Raw genomic sequence first — 21558 nt, 5'->3', positions numbered from 1 at the left:
ATATACCCCATAGCCCCATACCCAATGAACCACTTCTTCCAGCCACACCCCACCTGCCTCTCTAGTTACCACTCAGTTAATCCCACCAGGGATTAATTCACTGATTAGGTTAAGCGTATAGCCCAATCATTTCTCCTCCAAACCTTGCACTGTCTTATACATGAGCTTTTGGGGGACACCACATCTAAACCATAACACCCTTTCTCTTGGGAATTCTTCTCTTGGCATCCTTGACATTGTATCACTATGCCACCGTATTTTTCTACTTTTTCTGTTTCTGACATAGGCTTTACCTCTTGTTCTTACCATCTTCAAATGTAAGCATTCTCTAAATTGACGTTGTCACTTTAACTAGACTTTCCCCTGGATCTCCCATCTTTCCATTGTCTTGTTTGTAGCTGTCAATCATGTAGCTCATAATTCCAAATCTATACTCTTTACTCCCAAACATTTGGTCCTAATTTTCAGTAGTCTGTCTACTATTACTTGTGGAGAATCTAAGACCTGAATATCCATCCTTCTAAATAAAAGGCTACTTTCCCTTCTTTTCAACCCATTCCTTCCTCATCTTACTTTTTGAGAGGCTGATAATTGTTGGCAAGCCTCAAATTTACTTAGATTTAAAACCATATTCATTTTTCTTAAAGTTAATTTAATTTAAGGAGATAAGAGTAGATTATTATAGAAAATGTAAAAAAAAAAATCAGAAAATGTCATCCCAAGATAGTTCATCATAGTCAATATTAAAAATTTAAAGCCTCCATCATTTTAAACCTTTTTCTCCCTTGCTTTTTTTCTTAGTTTTTATTTTTTTGTTCTATTAAGTTATGCATGATAGTAGAATGCATTTCGACACAACATACACAAATGGAGGATAACTTCTCATTCTTTTGGTTGTAAATGATGTAAAGTTACACTGTTCAAGTAATCATATATGCACATGGGGTAATAATGTTCAATCATTCTACTATCATTCCTAATCCCAAATCCCCTTGCCTCCTTTCACTTCCCCTCTGTCTAATCCAAAATACCTCTATTCTTCCCTAGCCCCACCCCCTTAATGTGAATTAGCATCCACATACTAGAGAAAACATTCAGCCTTTGGTTCTTTGTTTCCCTTCTTTTTCATGTCACTAAATGCTACCAGTTCTTCATAATATCCCATATATCTGCTTCATTCTTTCCATCCCTAACGCCACCACACAAAGCCAAGCTCTTTATCAGTTTACACAAGATTAATCCAATAATTTCACTACGACTCCTCCATCTAGTACAATGGTTTTCAACCTTGGCTACACACTGAAGCCATCTGGAGAACTTTAAAAATAACAATGTGTGGGATCTACATTTAGAGCTTATGATTGTATTAGTATGAGGTTTCTATACAGTAATGGTTAGAACCAGTGTCCTGATACAAGGTTTTCAAATGGTTTAACAATCATCTGGGGAGCTTCATAGTCTTATAAAATGGATTTGGAGTGGAAAGTGCAATCAATTTATTTTTATAGGTGATTAAAATATAAGTGGCCCAAAGACCTCACTGTAAATAGGGATTTTCAATCTTCAATGGGAATATGATTAAGATTGGGGTTTTACTAGAGTATAGATTCAGTTTCAGCTGGGCCTAAAATTTGGTCTGAATTTCTTTATTTGTAACAAGTTCCCAGATGATCAATGCTAATACCATTCTGAGGACCAATCTCTGAGTACCAAGTCTCTTAATAAATACTGCTTTACAATTATCCCATTAAAATCTATTCCACATTCCAACCATTAGGCTAATCTTTTTGTTTTACCTTTTAAGATACTACTTTTTCAATCACAGTGTTTCATTGGCTTAATTTTCTGCAAAAGAACTCCCAAATCTTTGACCCTGGCACTCAGTAGTTTCTGTTTGGTATCGTCTCTATTTTCAAGTCACTTATTATTTCTCCACCAAAAAAACTTCAATCTGCAAATGTTTGAGACCTAGGACAGTGCTTCTCAAACTCTACCATGCAAAAGAATCAGCAGAAGAACCTACCAAAACATTCCTGGAATCCTAGAAATTTTGCTTTGGAATTTGGAGGTTCAAGAAATTGTATTTATCATAAGATCAGAGTAGTTACTGATGCTGCAGGTCTGACATTTACATTTTGAATAGCTTCCTCCAAATACTTAATCTGAAATCTTACCCTCTCAAATCTTACTACTACAATGAACCCCTTCCAGGGTGTGTGTAATGCCTTTAATAGTCACTGTCTTAATATAGCCCTTAGCACATCATAATATTTGGGAACAATGATGAGATCATAACTCTTGAAAAAAAATGAGAAAACTGAGACTCAAACAGATAGTTACTGAGTTACAGAGCTGGGACTACAATTCTTGCATTCTTTTCAGTTTTAAAACTCCAGGTGCTAATAAAAAAACACAAAATAATTAGGTAAACTCTTCAGTCAGTTCTGTAAATGGTTATTATGGCTTTTCAGTGAACTGGTGAAACACTCTGATAGCTGCCCAAGTGTCAAACAGGCTCTCTGCCTATGGAAGGGAAAGTATGCCTTACCACCTTTGTTTTTCTAGTAACCTCTATTTGATCTAAGCAGCTATACTTACAGCTCCCAAAATAAGCAATTAGGGAATGTATCAGAAATATATAAAGTAACACTCATTTTTAAACATGCTTTATAGATAGAGTGAAGCACTATCAAAAGCAAAAATCTGTTATAGTCACCAACTACTGAAGTGTTGAGTCATCTTGCCTTATGCAGGGGCCAGTCCGCTGCCTGTTTCTTTATAGCCCATGAATTAAAAATGGCTTTTCCATTTTTTAATGGTTGAAAATGAGTCAAAACAAATATTTCAGGATATGTGCAAATAATCAGAAATTCAAATAAAATTATTTACTATCTAGGTTTTCAGAGGGGAGGAAAAAAAAAAAAACCAGCTTACAAACCCCTGAATTCTTCTTTGGTATATGAAAAAATCAGAATTAGAGGAATTTATTTTTAGTTTATCCTTAGTAAATGTTTATTATGTAAGCATTTCCAGTTTTCAAACCATTTAAAACTACCACAACTTTGATTACTTTTAACTCATAGATAATTTTAAAGAATGAGTATTTGTGAAACACCAGATTTTCCTGTTTAAGCAGTTCTAAAAAATACACCAAAGTGAAGATTTAACACAAATCACTTGGTATTAGAGAGTGAACATAGAGATAAAAAGAAGGTGCTGGCTGAAAGAAACAAGAGGTCTACTCTGTCAGTGAATCATACTGGTTTGGTGCAGGCAGTGGGGGTTGGGGGTTGCTGCAAGGAGAAAGAGAAAGAAAATAAAGAACAGACCAAGGTAAGTCCAGGTATTATCAAGACTGGTTGGTTATTGGGGAGATTAAGAGAAATAAAAAGTTAAGAGGAGAAGCTAGTAGGTAGAAAGTGCAGCTTCAAAAATGTAAAATTTGAGAAACTGTTGGAACAGCTATATCAGGAAGTCAACCAGGCAGCAATAGCACATGAGAAACTTCAGAAAAATCAGGGTTGGCCATCAGAGACACTGATATGTGACACTATATACATCCAGTGATACCTTCATACCTAGGGGTTCCCAAAGAACTCTATAATTAAGAGATTTCAATTTTATTTGTACGTGTGAGGAGGCTATTATGGACCACAATTATTATAGAAAGGAGGAGTTTTAAAATAAATAATTCATTTCCATGGTTCAAAATGGTGAGGCACAGAAAACTTTATATTATAAATGCATCTATGAAATTGTCAAATACTAACTTTATCAAAGCTGTTCTTAAATAAACATACAAAAACATTTCAACAACTAGAAAAGATATATTTTCATAAATATAAAAATATAAGTCTGTACATTTTAAAAAGGGGTTGGTCTTAACCTTGGGAAAAAAATAATCTCCTAATTGTAATGCCTAGACACCAAAAATGGGAAATATTTTACTACAGTCATGATCTAATAGAAAATTAGTTATAAAAGGGGTATTTGAAGTAATTTTAAAATTATTTACCCCAACCAGCCAAGAGGCAACTATCACAGAGATTGAGTGACTCACACAGTCTCATAGTTACTATACCAAGATTAGATACCAGTGCTTTCACCACAAGATAATACTTTAGTTTCATGAAAAATTAATAAATATCTGGTGACACTATTTCACTCAACTCCAACTTTTATATCATGCTTAATTAACAATGAGTGCTATGAAAATTAAAAAGCATCATACAAATGTTAGTTATTATCACTATTATTCTTATAGTTAAAGACTAACAGATGTATAGAAAGAAGTTTAGAAAAAAATATTTAAAGTACCCTTCATAGTAAATTTTATAAGAGAAATCTAAACCTTTCCTGTGTCATCAAAATAGTGCAACATTACCTGAAGACTAATATTCTAAAGAATTATAGTTCATAGTAGGTTACATATTACAATGTATTTATTTTATGCACTTACACAAGAAAACACAATAGGAACTCAGGAGATTAGTTAATCAAAAGTAAGTAAGGGCCTAAGTCTGGGCAAGGAGAGTATAGTCAAATAATGTAAATTAAAGATAAGCTTTATATGGGCAAAATAACATCTGAAATGAGTACTAGAATGAATGTAGGATATTCATAAAACTATATTTGGAATATTTTACATTAAGTCAAAAGAATTCTTCAGAATACAGAAAAATGAAAACAGTCATCAAATGCTGGTGTGGCTTATGCAATGATATGATCAAAGAGTTAAAATATATATTCTCTCTCTCTCTCTCTCTCACACACACACACACACACACACACACACATCAAAACAACAAAAAATAAAGGTGGTAAAGGTACATCATTGTAAAAATACTTCAAAATCAACAACTACTAAAGCAGTGATATTGACAAATTTTGGAAGCAAGATACTAAAACAGCCTTTTAAAAGCATTATTATTACTATCAAGAATAAGCTATTTTCTACCCAAGTCCATTTGAGAAATATGATGCAGATAAATCAATAATGGTGAGTCACTACAGCAGGGATTCTTTCATAGGAGATAAATATGAGAACAATATCTACAAGGCTTGAGCAAAAAAAATTCTGCTATTAGCCACTCCCTGCAAAAAATCCAGGATATCCTTCCACTACACTGAATCAATATTAGTACTGCTTGAAAGAATAATCTCAAGTTAATGACTGTCACTAACTAGTGAGCAAAGGTGACATAAACACAAGAAATAAAATGATGAAGATTTTAAAAGATTAACAAGTATCACAACAGCAGTAAATAAAAGACAAGTTTATAAGAGTGCTATTAGTGAAAAGAACTGCCTCTTCAGATATACTAAAGGAATTGTATAAGTGGCTGTAATTCTTTAACAGAATACATTCAATATTTTTGATATATTAATCAATTTAGAAGTATAATGTTAAAGAAACATTAAATTTAAAATATCCAGATATACATAATTTAATCCCATTAGGATCAATGCTTTTCCAATAAAGACACACATTTTTAGAAATGAAAATACTCTGATCCAACCTAAAATGCTCCTCCCTCATAAAACAACTTTATGAGCTATATATGGAATGACATGAATGGTGGTAACTGAGAAAAATCTGTTCTGATGTATGTATAGTAGTGATATCATAAAAGTAATGGTTTCTTAGGTTTAGCTAAGATCCCATGTATATAGACGATTGTATCTAAACATATTGTTAGATATTTTATATATATTAGTAACATATATTAGGTATATATATATTAAATACATGTTAAAAACTCAAATGTAATGTACTTAACAGCACTTTAATGCAGACCAAATATAAAAAAGTTTAAAAACAACAAGTGCTTTTAAAGATTCAATAAAAGCATTTATTCATGTTTATTTATTATTTGTTCATGTTTATCCCTTGCTTATTAACTGATCGATTCTAGAAAAAAATACCTATAGAGCCTACTTCTCAATACTGTCATATCTGACACGTATAAATTTCATAAATTGGCTACCAAAAAAAATCAGCAAAAAATCAGAATGCATCTTGACTAAAATTATTACTCTCAATATGACAGTGCTTAATTGATGACTACTTTTATTGGTAAATTTTTAATTATTCTTGATTCTAGTTTATTTAAAGGGTTGACTATTTAGCTGTGGGTTTTTCCCTGGTAAAACAACATTAAAATAAAGTTAAAGATGATTTTTTAACTTTAAAGGGCCCTGATTCTTTCAGAATGAAAAAAGGGACAAAAATGGCTAGTTTAAATATTGTTACCACAAACAAAACAAACCCTTATTGTTAAATATTAACAAGATACAAATTTTATAATTCAGAATATTAAAAGAAAACAAGTTTTACCTCTACACAGGCTTTCATCCCTGAGGCAGCAGCATAGTGAAGGGGTGTGTTTTTCTTGTTATCAACAGCATCGATAGCTGCTCGCTCATATTCGCCTTGATCAAGTTTTGCCCCTTTCCATCTTAAGATCATCTGCAGACAATCTGCTCTTCTGAAATCATCTTCCACGGGGCGTGCTAAGCGCGGATGAAGGGCTCCTTCAGATATCATAATTTGAGGTCCCATACACAACAAATGCATAGATGTTTCATTGTGGACATTCCTTTTATTTGGATTTCCATCTCTACCAAAAAGAAAAGTCCTAAAATGGAAGGAAGAATGAAAACCACTTGAAATATATAAGAAATCACTAATTTAACAGATAAGCTCAAAATCCTTTTTTTTTTTTTTGATATTGGGGATTGAACTCAGGGGCACTCAACCACTAAGCCACATCCCAGGCCCTATTTTGTATTTTATTTAGAGACAGAGTCTCATTGAGTTGCTTAGTGCCTTGCCTCACTTTTGCTAAGGCTGGCTTTGAACTTGCCATCCTCCTGCCTCAGCCTTCCAAGCCACTGGGATTACAGGCGTGTCCACTGTACCTAGCTCAAAATCCAATTTTTGAAGTGTCTGGTTCACAATAAGTTGAAGGACTGATTCTTACAATTTCAAAAATCTTCATTCTAGAATAATAATACTAAAATTAAAAAAAAAAAAGAATATATAATGCTTGCTAATAAAAAGAGAAGGAAAGGGAAAATGAAGGGGTAGTGGATAAAAAGGAAAAGAAAGAAGAAAGCAAAGGGGCAATTAATGTCAATTACATAAATGTCTTAGAGTGCCTTAAGAAACTATATATATACACACACACACACACACACACACATTTTTTTTTTTTTGCTGCCCTCCCCTATCACACGTATTTACTTAACAATCATGGTGACAACTAATATTAAAAACACAAAATCCATAAGTCTTAAGACTAAATTTTTAAATCTAGGAAAAATTTTCTCTACCTGAAGGTCATCAAACTAACCTTTGGAATAAGGGAGCACATATTTCCAAAGTATCTAAATTTGCCTGAGCTGCTGTAACAAAAATACCATAAACTATATGGCTTATAAACAACGAGCATTTATTTCTCACAGTTGTAGAGATTGGAAAATCCATGATTAAGGTGTCAGCAGTGTCTGGTAAGGGCTTATTTCTCAGAGAAGTTTTTTTGCTGTGTTCTCACGCAGTAGGAGGGGCAAAGCAGCTGTCTGGGGCCTCTTTCATTTGGGCACTAATCCTAACCTCATGACCTAGTCATTTCCCAAAAGCCCCAATACTGTCACCTCAGGGGTTAGGAGGCAAAAAGACAACAGCACATGGTATAATACTTCTGATGAGAATTAACTTGTAGTTGTTTCTCAAAGACCAACATCTAATTTGATGGTGGGAGATTTTACCAAAGACAGGTCTGAGTAAGCTGCCTTAACTACTGTCAAACTTGGATCTACAAGTTATGCCTCATTCCTAATTTATTCATAAACTAGGGTCCTAAGACTAATAATTGAGCCAATTTGGTGGCTATAATAGGATACTGGAAAATGGGTTGGAAAAGACTTGCTATAATATAGGCAGCCTATAAATTTACTCTGAAATGGGTATACAAAGTCCCACATCTGAAGATAAATGCCTGCATTTACTGTCTCCACTGACCAAGACTACCTAAAAGCAAACCCAACCTTACTTAGAAGTTTCTTTTTTACAATAGGTTGTCTTTCCCTAGTTGAGATCATTAGGCTCCTCTTATCCAAGTCCAGAACAGCAAAGGGAAGGGAAAAGAACTAAATCCTGAATCCATTACATTTGAATTGCTTTTAGGATAGTCTAGCAAATACATTGCTCTGACAGGGGGAAAAAAAAAAAACCTGACCATAAAGGAACTGGCATACTACTCGATTAGTAGTAGTTAGCCAAGTTGGAAAGCTCTTGGGGGCGGGGGGGACTGAATAAGAGGTCCAGTCTCAAGCAGAATGACCCAGACAACTTACTGAATAACTCTGAATATGTCAGCTTTACCATTCAAAACCCTAGAGAGCTCATCAGTGTGGTCCTTTAAAACTAACAGGGTTTTTAAAAACTGCATTTATTAGCTTGTCCTGAAAGTAGGCACGAGTTCTCTGGAGCAGGAAAAAAATGAATTATTACTACACTTGTAAGAATCATGTCAAATTCCTCATATCCCAATTTTCCCACTGGTGCAATGCAAAAAGACAGATCAGATGCCACCTTGCATGTACTAGGATTTGCCTTATAGGTGAGTGTGGCAGGATAATGCCTCTACCTCAAAGATATCCACTTTCTAATCCTAGGAACCTGTAAATATGTTACCTGAAATGATAAAAAGGAACTCTGCAGATATAATTAAATAACCAATTTGAGATGAAGAAATTATTCTAGATTATCCAATGGGCCCAATGTAATAAAGCATTCTTATAAAAGAGAGAGACAGAAAGGTGTATGCTTCTAACTTTAAAGATGGACGAAGGGAACATGAGCCAATAAATGTAGGCAGCTTGTGGAATCTGGAAAAGGCAAGGGAAGGGCATAAATTTCATTCACAAGACCTCCAACATTATATCTAATCACCTCCCAAAGGCTCCATCTCCTAATATCTTGGGGTTTAGGATTTAAAACACAAATTTTAGAAGGACACAAAAGGAATACAGCCCTGACAACCTAGAGTTTAGTCCAGTGGAACCATTCTGACCTTTATATCTCTAATGTAATAAAATTTTGTGTTGTTTTAAGCCATTATATTTGAGGCAATTATGACAGTGGCAATAGGAAACTAATACAGTAAGAAGCACTGAAAATAAAAATCTGGGAGGTTATATAGTAACATCTGTATAGCAGACCTCCTCCCCTCTGGAGATGCAGAGAATTCAACCTATCCCTCAGCATAAAGAATGTCTTAGGGGACAGACCCTGAGCTGTGACCCTTTAGATTGTAAAATATGTCTCTAAGGGAAAGGAAAGATCAATAATTTGATTTTTACAATTTAGGGAATATTTCCATGATCTCAGTTCTCATCTACTCCTCAACCTCTTTCAAATATAAGTATCCTTTGGGAGATAAATCTCTCTGGAGTTCTCAGTCTCTATTCAGTCATGATGCTTCCAAGGCTCAGCTTTTAGCCTAGGTCCAAAGTTTCAGTGAAATTTGCTCAGATTTTCTCTCCATGCATATTTTCCCCCACAGCTCCACACAGCATTTATAGCCTTTCAGGCACTCATAGTATTCTACAATGCTTGTTTTGCTGTTTCCTAGGAATTGACCAAGACTACCTAAAAGCAAACCCAACCTTGCTTAGAAGTTTCTTTTTTACAATAGGTTGTCTTCCCCTAGTTGAGTTGACTACTTTCTTTTTTGTCCTCACATAGCATCCTCATTGCATAACTCACTTCATTCTATTGTAGTTACTATTTTTATATATCTGTTCTCTTCTTTCACTTAGTTTATAGGCATGTAAGGCTGAGCCTATATCCTGCTCTTTCTTGAATCACTAGCAGTGTCACACCTATAGTAATTTCATGATATAATTTTGACAGATAAACAGAATGCATATTAAATTTCCATGATCCAGATCAGGGACATGGGGTTGGAGAGCTCTCAAGTTGGCAGTATATAAAACTGATTAAGAACACAGTATCTAGTACCAGACTACTATATTTTAATCATAGCTCTATTGATTTCTTTGTGTGATCCTCAGCAAGTGACATAATAGCTCCTAACAAGTAATATATGATTCAGATTCTTTGAGTAAACCTACTCCTGGAAATGTATCTTAAATAATTTAAAGAAGTAAAAATCTAGGAACACTGAAGATTCAATAGTATTATTCTGAATAGAAAATCTGGGAAATACTTAAATATGTGACAAAAGGAAAAACAGGAAATGAAAATCAAGGTATTGCCTACCCAATGGAAAATTAAAGTTGCTAAAAAGTCTACCGCAAAACACTTATAGCTAAATGAAAGTATAAATAAATAATTTCAGTTTCCATCACAATTCCCTGAATATTTATGGATAAAAAGTAGAAGAGAATATAGAATAATAAACAGTTGTTTAAAGGAAAAAGAAACATGGATAATTTGTCTTATTATGCTACTATAATGTTGCTCAGTAGTTAAAAAATATTGTTCCTTATACCAACAGCTAATGATGAAATTTCCATATCTCCTTGTATTTATGATGATTATAGTAACTAAAATTAAAACCATAATCTCAAAATAAATACCTCTTCTAGGAGGTACTGCCATCAACAAAAAACATCCACTTTCTTAAAAATTTAATTTAGAAATTATTAAAATTCATATTCTACAAAAATTTTGAACACATTTATCTATCCTTTTCTATTCCTTTTTCCAATATATCAGTTATTCTTTAAGTTTTCTTTTGAAAGAAATCAGGTTATTATCACCATGAAATTGAACATAAGTTGGAAGAATGTCAGTCAATATGTAAGCTTCAGATACACTCCTTTCTGTAACCATGTTGGTAGTTATGAAGTGTTTCCTATCACTTGACTATAAGGTTAATTCTGGAACAGAGTTAGGAGATGATTAATAGAAAGGTGCACTGAGTAAAACACTAACCTGGAAAAAAAAATTCCTTTCACTTGACTTAATAACCCATCTAGAAGACATAGGCTTTTCTAGATTCCTTCAATGTTAATTCTCAAAGTCAGTTAATAACTGTTACCTCTATTTATTTTACATTAATTCTTAACTTCAAAATGACTCTATTCTTATCACTTTACTGAAATTTTATTCTCTCATACTACCAGGAATTTCCTAAAAGTTAAATTCTTTGTCCTTGTCCTTAATTTTACTTCTAAACCTGAAATTCTTCTTATTACCTTGCTTTCCATAACCACACATCTTTCAATAATACTCAATTTTTTTTTTCAGCACAACTTTACTTTTACCCTTGGCATTGGCTCCACTTCCAATCCCTGCTTGAAGAAAATAAGACATTTTTTTTACTCCATTTTCTTCTCCAAATAAATTCAAAGAGTAAAACCACTTTCAGAGCCATTTAACCTTCAATGGCTACTATGAATACCCTTTTTGAATTAAGTTTGGTCAGAACTCAAATGATAGCAGTGGTGGCAGAAACATACTTTCTCTCAAAAGGTTTTTACTATTATTTCTGTGGTAATTTTTAATGTTCTGTCATCCTATATGACTTTTCTTCTGACCTCTAAGCCATGTTCTAATTTCTTATATGCACTTTCTCTTGCATATTTTGCTATCATTTTATATTTAACTGAGCTTCCTTCAAAATCAGTTTTCTCCTTCACAGCCTCACATTTCTTGCAATAATCCCATTTTCACAGTCAATAATGTATATTTACACCTTCAAATCCTTTTAAATCTCCTCTTTTGTACAACAATGATTGAGTATTCATTATTTGCCAGGTACTATTCTAGAAATTAAGCATATTATAAAGAAAACATAGTAAGGTCTTACCCTTAGGGATATGCATGCAAACTAGGGGGTAGGAGAGGAGGCTTGTATTTTAATTCATGTAAAAATAACTTAATAACTCCTTAAACATAAAAGAGTTTAAAAATATAGAAATCATTAATTGGAAAGTATATTTTAATGAATCCTCAAAGCTATAGACCTTGATATTAATATATGCTTAGTAAAAACAGACTCTATTGAAGACTTCATATTTTATGTATACCCAAAGACAGGTCTCTTTTATTTCCAAAGAAGCTGTTCTATAGAAGACACAATAATGAATCACATACCCAACTTAGAACACAATGGCACCGAAGTCCATGCATGGCCTTTTGCTACATTAAGCAGTAACTTTGAGTATGAATTTATTTCCCATATAAAAGGCAGGGTGGTGTAGTATGATGTAAACATACAACATTTGGGTACAGAGAAAAATAGGTGCAAACTACCTACTGAACTGTAAATTCCTCTTTTTGCCATATTATTCTGCCTAAGAAGAGAACAAAGAGATGAATGCTACTGCATGTACCATAATCCTAAAGGAAGTGTGGATAAAAATCAAGCACTTATCCCAAATTAGTGTGGCTAAAAATCCTTGGATAGGTCTATCTTTGTCTACATATATGTGTCATGGTTAGGTAGAACTCTAGCCAAGATAAGCAAGAGTTTACATTGAAGTAGCAGGCAAGCACACTAGATTATATGAGGCAGCATGAGAAAATAAATGCTATCAACTTGTTAGAAAGTTAAGCAAGGTTAAATCCAGTGCAGTATTTGAAGCTACTTAATATACAAATAATTAAAAGAGTTGCTATTTTATTTAATGCTGAAGAACACATGCTCTTTAGCCTCATTCTACATGACATAAAAGTATTAAGAAGAGTTAATTCCTTATTCCGAAAGCAATCATTTACAATAATAATATGAAAAATTAAAAAGCAATCTATGGAATGGGAAAAAATATTTGCAAGCCATATATCTGATAAAGGGTTAAAATCCAAAATATATAAGTAACTCCTACAACTCAAGAGCTAAAACCGACCTGATGTTTAAAAATGGACAAAGGGCCTAAACAACATGTTTTAAAGAAGACATACAAATGGCCAACAGGTGCATGAAAAAATCCTCATTATCACTAATCATCAGGGAAATGCAAGTCAAAATTACGATGAGGTATCACTTTATGCCTATTAGAAAGGCTATTAACAAAAAGTCAAAATGTAAGTGTTCGTACGATATGGAAAACAGATGTACACTGCTGGGAATGTAAAATGGTATAGTCAGTATGGAAAACAGTATGAAAGTTCCTCAAAAATTTAAAAATAGAACTTTATGATCCAGTAGTCATACTTCTCAAAGAGGTATACGCATTCCTGGGCTAACTTTAGTATTTTTCACAACAGCCAAAAAACAACCTAAATAGCCATAAAGGATGAATGGACAGACTATACATCCTCTGTAAATATATACATACATACAATGGCATATGATTCAGTCTTTAAAGAGAATGAAATCCAGATAGGCAGGGTGACACATATCTACCTGTATGCTGGCTGATCAGGAGGTTGAGGCAGGAGGATCACAAGTTTTAGGCCAGTCTAAGCAACTTAGCGAGACTTTCTCAAAAGAAAATAAGAAAACTGATGAAAAAGTAGTTCAGAGGTGGAGCATTTGCCTCGAATGCACCAGGATCTCAGTTCAATCCCCAGTACCAGGGGAAAGAAAACAAAAGAATAAAATCCTGCCATTTACAATAACATGAATGAACCTTGAGGATATTTTGCTAAGTGAAATGAACCAGATAGAGAAAAATAAATGTTATACAATCCCACTTACATATAGAATCTAAAAAATGCAAATGCAGAGACATAGAGAATAAAATGGTGGCTACCGGAGGTCAGAGGTAGAAGAAATGGAGAGAGGATGGTCAAAGGGCATAAACTTTCAGTTCTAAAATGAATTAAGTTCTGGAGACCTAATGTACAGCTTGGTGTCTATGGTTAATAATTATGTATTAAATAGGTGAAATTTGCTTTAAGTATAGATCTTGAGTACTCTCACCATACCTATAAAAAAAAAGTTATTAGTGTGAAGAGATTGATATAATTTGATTTGTAACTGATGATTCCATACATCAAAACTTCATGTATATTTTAATATTTTTTTGTTAATTTGTGAATAACATACATACAGTAGAATATGATTCAGTCTTTAAAGAGAATGAGTTTTTATTTGTCAAATATACTCTAATAAAACTGGAAAAAAATTGATTCGTATTTCTGAACAATCTAAATAAATTTCCAAAAACAAAAGGACACATAAATTAAAGAAGTAGGGTTGTTTATTCTTAGGAAAGAACAGAAATAAAATAATCTCTGATTCTAGTACAGTATGCTAAAAAAGCTAAAACAAAGAAATTACCAGTTAGTGTTCTTCAAACAATTAAGGAAAGAAAAAACATTTTAGGACTGGAGACTGAAGATGTAAAAATTTTAAGTACAATGTTAAGTATAAAGTATATGGTCAAATCATAAAAGTAATCCAGACTGGTAACTAAAAGAGAATATATAATCATGTTTACTGTAGGTTTTTAAATTTTCATTTAATAGAATGAAAACCAATAATAGGGTTAGACAGATATTCCTGCTTAGAAAGGAAACAAGAATATCAACTAGAAGAGCAAGTCTTAAAATTGGGTTCACAAGATTCTTTTACAATTTAAAAAAAATTACCGCTGGTTCCTGAGAGCTTGATTGTGGGTTATTTATTAATTTTAAAAAATCCATTACACATTAACTATATATAACACTTTAAAACAAAAAAAATAACTAAAAAAATAAATCAAAGAGTGACATTATGTGTTTATAAATTTCTTTTAAAGTCTGGTTCAGTAGAAGACAGCTGGATTTTCAAAGAATTCAATCTCTTGTAATATGTTAATTTGATTCAAGTACAGTATTTGCAGAAAATTCAGACTTTATACAGTTAGAAAAGAATTTTAAAAGTTGTCTCTTCAAATAACTATGAACATTTGTTTTTGATACTCCAAAAATTCAACGAGTCATATTACCATTGCCTTGATTCATCTAAAAGCACAAGCAGTTTTAACCCTCCATTTTTGCATTATCACTGCAAATGTCAACACAGTGAAAAAGACAAATCACATCTTAATATTATAAAAATGTTCTTGACTTCACATTCCTTTGAAAGAGCCTCAGGATACAGGAGTCCTAACAACACATTTTAAGAATCACCAGACTAAATGAGTATCTTTCATATAAACTAATAATTAAGAGCAGTGGCCTTCCTTCTCTCCTTCCTTCCAAATGGGAATCTCACTATGTTGCCTAGGCTGGTCTCAAACTTGTATACTCAAGTAAGCCTCCTGCCTCAGCCTCCCAAGTAACTGGGATTATAAGCATGCACCACCATACTTGGCTTTACATGATTTTCTTATATAATGTTTTCCAATTTATAATGTAAATCTGTACATTATACTACAAATGGTCAAAAAATATTTTGCTACTTGGTTTCTTCTGTGTTAAAATAGACACATTAACTCAGTAATAATAATATTTAAATATGTTTTACATTGGGACTATAAATAAATTTTAATTGTAGATAAGACCTGATGTTAAACATTACTAGAATATTTAATATTAGTGGGCTAAATCAATAGTTTTTTAATTTCACTGAAAATACTCAACAAAAATGTCATGTTAGAATGCCTTAGTAGATTAAGCAACTAATTGTTAAATTATTGAAAACAACACTAAGTGTTTACCATTGTATTTATGGTATTTACAATCTAGCAAAGAGGAGCTTACTAATGATAGTATGGTTTTAAATGCGAATTTCAAAGAATAAAAAGTATATTTCAGGTTCAAGTAGTTGGGATGAATTAAAATATAAGGCAGAAACCAAGTTAGAACTTAAAGGACAGTAATTAGAGAAGAAAGAACACATTTTAGAATCAAAAAGCAACAGGAACAAAGTTAAGGGTGGGGCAATATAATTCCTAAAGCAGAAGGAATCAAATTGACAGTCAAGATCATGTTAGAGAGTAATGAGAGATTAGATTAACTGGGTAGAATGAAGGCAGAAGTAGGGAGTGTTCTGGAAGGCAAACAGAATAATGAAGACAATAGGGCATTGTTATAACTTTCTCATAAGAAAAAGAACACTGAAAGGAAGACTAATCTGGAAATGAGATTATAAAAGAGACAGACTTGCAAAAAGATCATTTAAGTCAGATACCTTAAGTATTGAGAGAAAGGATTAATAAGGATGAACCAAGTTTGAGGCAATAAAAATGGAAAGAAGTAATCCCAGGAGATAAACTTAGTGAACCTGGTATTAGTACCATGTTAGGTTAAGTAAATTAAAGATGATTTTAAGATATTTAGGATTATGTAAATGAAATACTATATTTCATTCATCCTATGAAATCTGCCAAGGATCAAAATATCTTTATAGCAACAAGAATATATGAACCAACCTCACTATTTAAACTTCTGGTTTAAGTTAGATATAATCTTTCAGTTTTAATTTAGGTATGATAAAAAAAATCACAAATAATTTAGGCATATTCAGTTTTAGAAAGTTAAACCCACTGAAATACCAAAAAACATGCACATACCTGTATATATTTTCAATGATTACAGTTGCTTTCCCCTTTCACCAATTTGTTATCAATTGGTTTATAGTAATACTTACCCTAATATTCTATTCATTCCATGTCTAGCAGCATAGTGCAATGGAGTATTGTGCTGGTAGGGCTCCCCATAAGATGTATTTGGATCAAGGGATTCTTTTAACTGAGGATTGTTTTCATATATTTGGCAGGCCAGGTTTTCATCACCATTGATGAGAGCTTTACGGAATTTGGTGGTTGTATTTCCCATGTTTTGATTTGTTTTCTTTTCTAATAAGCAGTGGCACTTTTTTCTTTTCTCCGTCAGCCACTTCTTGAATGCTTCTGCAACATGATTCACATCCTAATGAAGGAAAAGTTATTCAAATTAGATTATAAAACAGTAATCACAAGCAGCATCTTAAAAAAAGTAAAAAAAACTTTGAGAAGCATATGTAAATGGCAAAAACAATGCTCCGTTTTATGAACTTTATCTCGGCTAAAAAAATCTCAAACTTTTAACACCGCCCAAATTAGCTTCTTTTTAAACTACAACATTTTCTCACAGAGACTGTTATGATTTGATAGACTGTACTATATAAGTTATCTATATATACAAGCTTTTCATGTTTCTTCTTCACATGGGCAGGAAATCAGCTTGACTGAGTTTTATGGTTGAATACACTTAAGTTTCCATATAAATCCTACTCAACCAATTTGTGGAAGAGTAAATATAAGAAATTTTGTTCAAGTAAGAATTACAAAATAGGTCTTAAGTTACAGTAAAGGAAAACAAACCATTCAGTGCTTATAATAACATCAAAGAAAGCTTTTTAAATGCAAATATAAGACTATACACTTACTGAAACTCAGATAATAACAGGAAACTAATAAAACTGATTATAGAAAGAACAAAATATTATTCTATCTTTATGATTAGTAAATATATTTCTTTCTACTATGAAGAATTCAAAACAAGCCTAAAAACATCAGATACTTATGCACTGTATTCGGAAAGAAGTTATAATAAAGATCATATGGGCATGTACTGCCAAAGCAACGTGAGGTGGGTGGTGTAAGGTCACGGAAACAAATACTGGAATTGAGATATAAAATACTATATTTGCCTACAATGTGTGATTTTAAGCAAGTTATTTACCCTCTAAAAGCCTCATATTCCCATTTATACAGCAAATAAATGACTGTTTATTAGGCATGACTACAAGGATTACAAGAATAACTTTATGTATTGTACGTAAGAGTTCTTGGTTAGTGTGTTCAATAAATGCCAGTTTTATTCCATTCCAATAAATCTTATTTCTAAATCTATTATTGAACAATGATTACTATAGTTTGAATATATCAAAAGACTCATTTAAAAAATATTTATATATGCATATATATTTTAAGTTGTCAATGGACCTTTATTTTATTTATTTATATGTGGTGCTGAGGATCAAACCCAGTGCCTCACAGATGCTAGGCAAGTGCTCTACCACTGAGCTACAACTCCAACCCCACAAAGACTTATTTGTTGAAGGTTTGGTCCCCAGCCAGTGGCACTACTGGAAGGTGATAGAAACTCCAAGACAGGGTGGATAGTGGGAGGAAATTGGGTCCCTAGGGGTATGACCTTGAAGTGGATATTGGGACCCCAGCTCCTTCCTCACTCTTTTTTGCTTTCCCAGCATCATGAGCTGAACAGGACTCCTGCCACATGATCCCACCATGATGTACTATGTATGCCACCACAGGCCCAACACAACAGGACCAAGTAACTATGGACTAAAACCTTAGAAAAGCCAAACCAAAATAAACCTCTCCTCCTTTTAAATTGACTGCCACAGGTTTTTGTCACAGCAACAGAAGTTAACACATGATCAAAACTAGTGACCTGTATAAGCAAAAGGCAGGTATGAAAAAAAAAACTATATGCAAAAATGGTGAGTATGGGGGCTGTGGCTGTAGCTCAGTGGTACAAAGCTTGCCTCGCATGTATGAGGTACTGGGTTCAATCCTCAGCATCATAAATAAATAGATAGATAGATAGATAGATAGATAAATAAATTGTGTCCATCTACAACTAAAGCAATTTTTTTAAATGGTGAATATGCATGGAGTTCAGTGTCTCCAGCACTGAATGAACAGGAGATAAAACTGAGGATAGTTTAGGCCAGATAACCTGAAAAAAACAGATAAGTAAAACTTTTATGCAGGGTAAGGATATAATTATTTTATACTTAGAAAATTAACTACAGTGACAATGTAAAAGATGAAATGGATGGAATGGAGGGAAAAAAAACTTAAGAGACAGAGAATATAAGAGTCTACCATGTTACCCAATTAATATAACACTGGACACTAAAACACAACTTCAAAAAGTAAAAATAATATGTCAACACAATATTTGTATAGAGTAGTAACAATGTCAACAAAATGCAATTGAAAAAACAGAAAAAAAAACAAATGAGTTGTTTCTTTCAGTTTCTTATAAAATTATGACTCTCAACCTTGGCTGTGCATTCTAATAATCAGGAGAAACTCATAGTATTCTACTGCCTAACCTATATCCCAGACTAGTTAAACCACAGTCTCTAGGGGTGGTCCCCATGCATTGGTATTTAAGTTCCTTGGGTGATTTAAGTTCCTTGGGTACTGATTTTTAAATTTTAAACCTACAAATACATATGCATAATAAAATATTCTGAAACTACAAATAAAGAAAAAGGACCAAAGGCCCCTCAGTGTATTTACTGGAAGATAACCAGTTAGCATTGACAAATAATCACCCTATTTATCTCTGTGTGTATATTTATGTGTGTGTGTGTGTGTGTGTGTGTGTACACACACACACACATCAATTGGCTCATACTACATAACTTTAATTTTGTATTTAATCTTTCAGAGGATTACTAAAACTTTAAAGTCCTACTCCTTTATTGTCTCATCTTGAATCAGAGGAGCAAATCCTTCCCTCCTACACCCTATACTTATCACAACGTACTACAGATACTTCTGGGATTTTTCCAGGACAGCCTGTATTTTATTTTCTTCCTCTTTTTAAAAGAATCTCGGAGTGATGTATTTATTCTTAGTGAAATAACTTGTGTTTGTTGTATAGCTCTAAGCATTTAAGATTTTATTATTCTTAATAAGAATTCCAGCACACTATTTCTATCTATAAAAATATGAAGGACATCATGTGGGTTATGAAGGGTCTTTCTTAAGACTTTGGAAACTTTTATAAACTTTCAGTTGTTTTGGTCTTATCTTCCCTGATAGAATGAAGCTCAAATTACAAACATCTTCAACATTCTGAGTTAGATTAATAAATAACAAACTTTCTTTGATCTATATTAGAGTATAACTTTAGGGAAATGTTCCATGGAAAAAAAAAGGAAAAATAATTTGTATCTAAGATGTTTAAAAAAATGTAAGAAAAAATAATAACATGGGGCACTTAAAGTAACTTGGTACTTCTTAATAAAAAATTAATACTCTAAATGTGTATTGAATATTGCTGTTACTCATGTTGAAAAGCCTAGTGGCATTTTAGAAGCTTTTTCTGTGGTCTTCAGTTATTTTCAAGTCTGTTTAATTTAAAAATTGTGACCAACAGGCCTGAAATCACCAAGAAACATTATTTAAGAGTTGTATTTATTCTCAGAAGTCTTGCTTAGAAATTTGCCAGATTTGTCTTTTACTTTTTTACACACAACTATTATTGCCTGAAATGACTGTTCCCTCTTTGTCTGAATCAAAATCCCTAAGTAATAATCTCTATGAAATGTTATATTATACATATATGTACTATTAGATTTATACTATATTTCTTTTGGAAGTGTAATTACAGATAATACTGTAAAAATCAAATTCTAGTATATACGAAAACAACTGAATTTGCATACTGACTTTCTATTCTGCGAACCTGCCACTTTCACTTACTAGTTATAGGAAGTGCAAAAAAAACTATAGATTTTTTGGGGGACTGCCTAAATTAAATTCACATAACCTATAAACACAGTCTTAGTCTTGCTTTAACCTGTACTCTTTTTAATTTCTTTTTTTTGCCCTACTGCATTAACTAGATGGATTTTAAAATTAGTGGACCAAAGTTTGGGGAGAAATAGGATAACTGAAAATACTGATATTATCTCTCCCAAGATATTCAATATAAAGTGAAAAAAAGTAATTTTGCAGTGGAGAAAGATGTGATACCACCTAACCAAGTTATCAATTCTAATATCTCCTGCAACATACTGACATCATAGACTCTAATTTTGATGCACTAAAAAAGGCAACTAAATTCCAAAGTATTCTCGTCAAAGGAAAAAAAAAAAACATAACCTCCACCTAAGTATGAGAAAATATTACTCAAATTGAGAGACATTCTACAAAATAACTTGGCAGTTAACAGTCTTTAAAAGTGTTAAGACCATGAGAGACAAGAAAAGACAACAACTGTTCACGGATTAGTAGAGACTAATTATTGAGACATGACAACTAAAGGCCTTGTGGAATCCTAGATTAGAGTCTGAAATGTCGGCGGGGGGGTGGGGGTGGGCAACAGACAATAATGGAAAACTGATGAAATATAAATAAAATAAATATAGTCATTCCTTAGTATTTTTCAAGAAACTTATTCCAAGATATTCCATGGGCACCAAAATCCACTGATGTTCAAGTCTCCTATAGGAAATGGCTCAGCATTTGCATATCATCTATGCACATCCTCCAATAATCCTTCCTGTAAATCACCTCTAGATGACTAGATAACTGTTTAGATACCTAAAACAGTGTAGATGGTATGTAAATGGATGTTGTTTATGGAATACTGCCAAGGAAAGACTTCATGTAGTATAGACACAATTTTTTTCCAATATTTTTGATCCCTGGTTGGTGGAATCTAAAGTTGAAGAACCCACAAACAGAAAAGGACAACAGTAGTTTAGTCAATAATATACTAGTGTTAATTTCTCAGTTTCGATAACTGAACTATGGTTATTTAACATGTTAACATTAGGAAAAACTAAGTAAAAGGTGGAATAACAAAGGGAATAAAAACGTCCTAAATTCACAAATCCT

The 21558-nt window shown here is 32.8% G+C and overlaps 1 protein-coding gene across 4 annotated transcripts in view; it reads right to left on the bottom strand.

Annotated features, from left to right (window-relative positions):
* Ankib1 (ankyrin repeat and IBR domain containing 1) overlaps window positions 1-21558 on the bottom strand; it is a 127050-nt gene that overhangs the window by 70598 nt on the left and 34894 nt on the right. For all 4 annotated transcript variants that reach the window (XM_071612253.1, XM_027919890.2, XM_071612260.1 and 1 more), the window contains exons 2-3: window positions 16557-16837; window positions 6338-6638 (exon numbers count right to left, since the gene is read on the bottom strand). In XM_071612253.1, coding sequence (XP_071468354.1) covers window positions 6338-6638; window positions 16557-16744 — 489 coding nt within the window. In that variant the 5' untranslated portion in view covers window positions 16745-16837. The remainder of the gene's footprint in view (window positions 1-6337; window positions 6639-16556; window positions 16838-21558) is intronic.

This window comes from Marmota flaviventris, chromosome 1 (genome assembly GCF_047511675.1).
Source record: "Marmota flaviventris isolate mMarFla1 chromosome 1, mMarFla1.hap1, whole genome shotgun sequence".
Lineage (NCBI taxonomy): Eukaryota > Metazoa > Chordata > Mammalia > Rodentia > Sciuridae > Marmota > Marmota flaviventris.
This window is presented reverse-complemented; position numbering and strand designations above follow the sequence as displayed.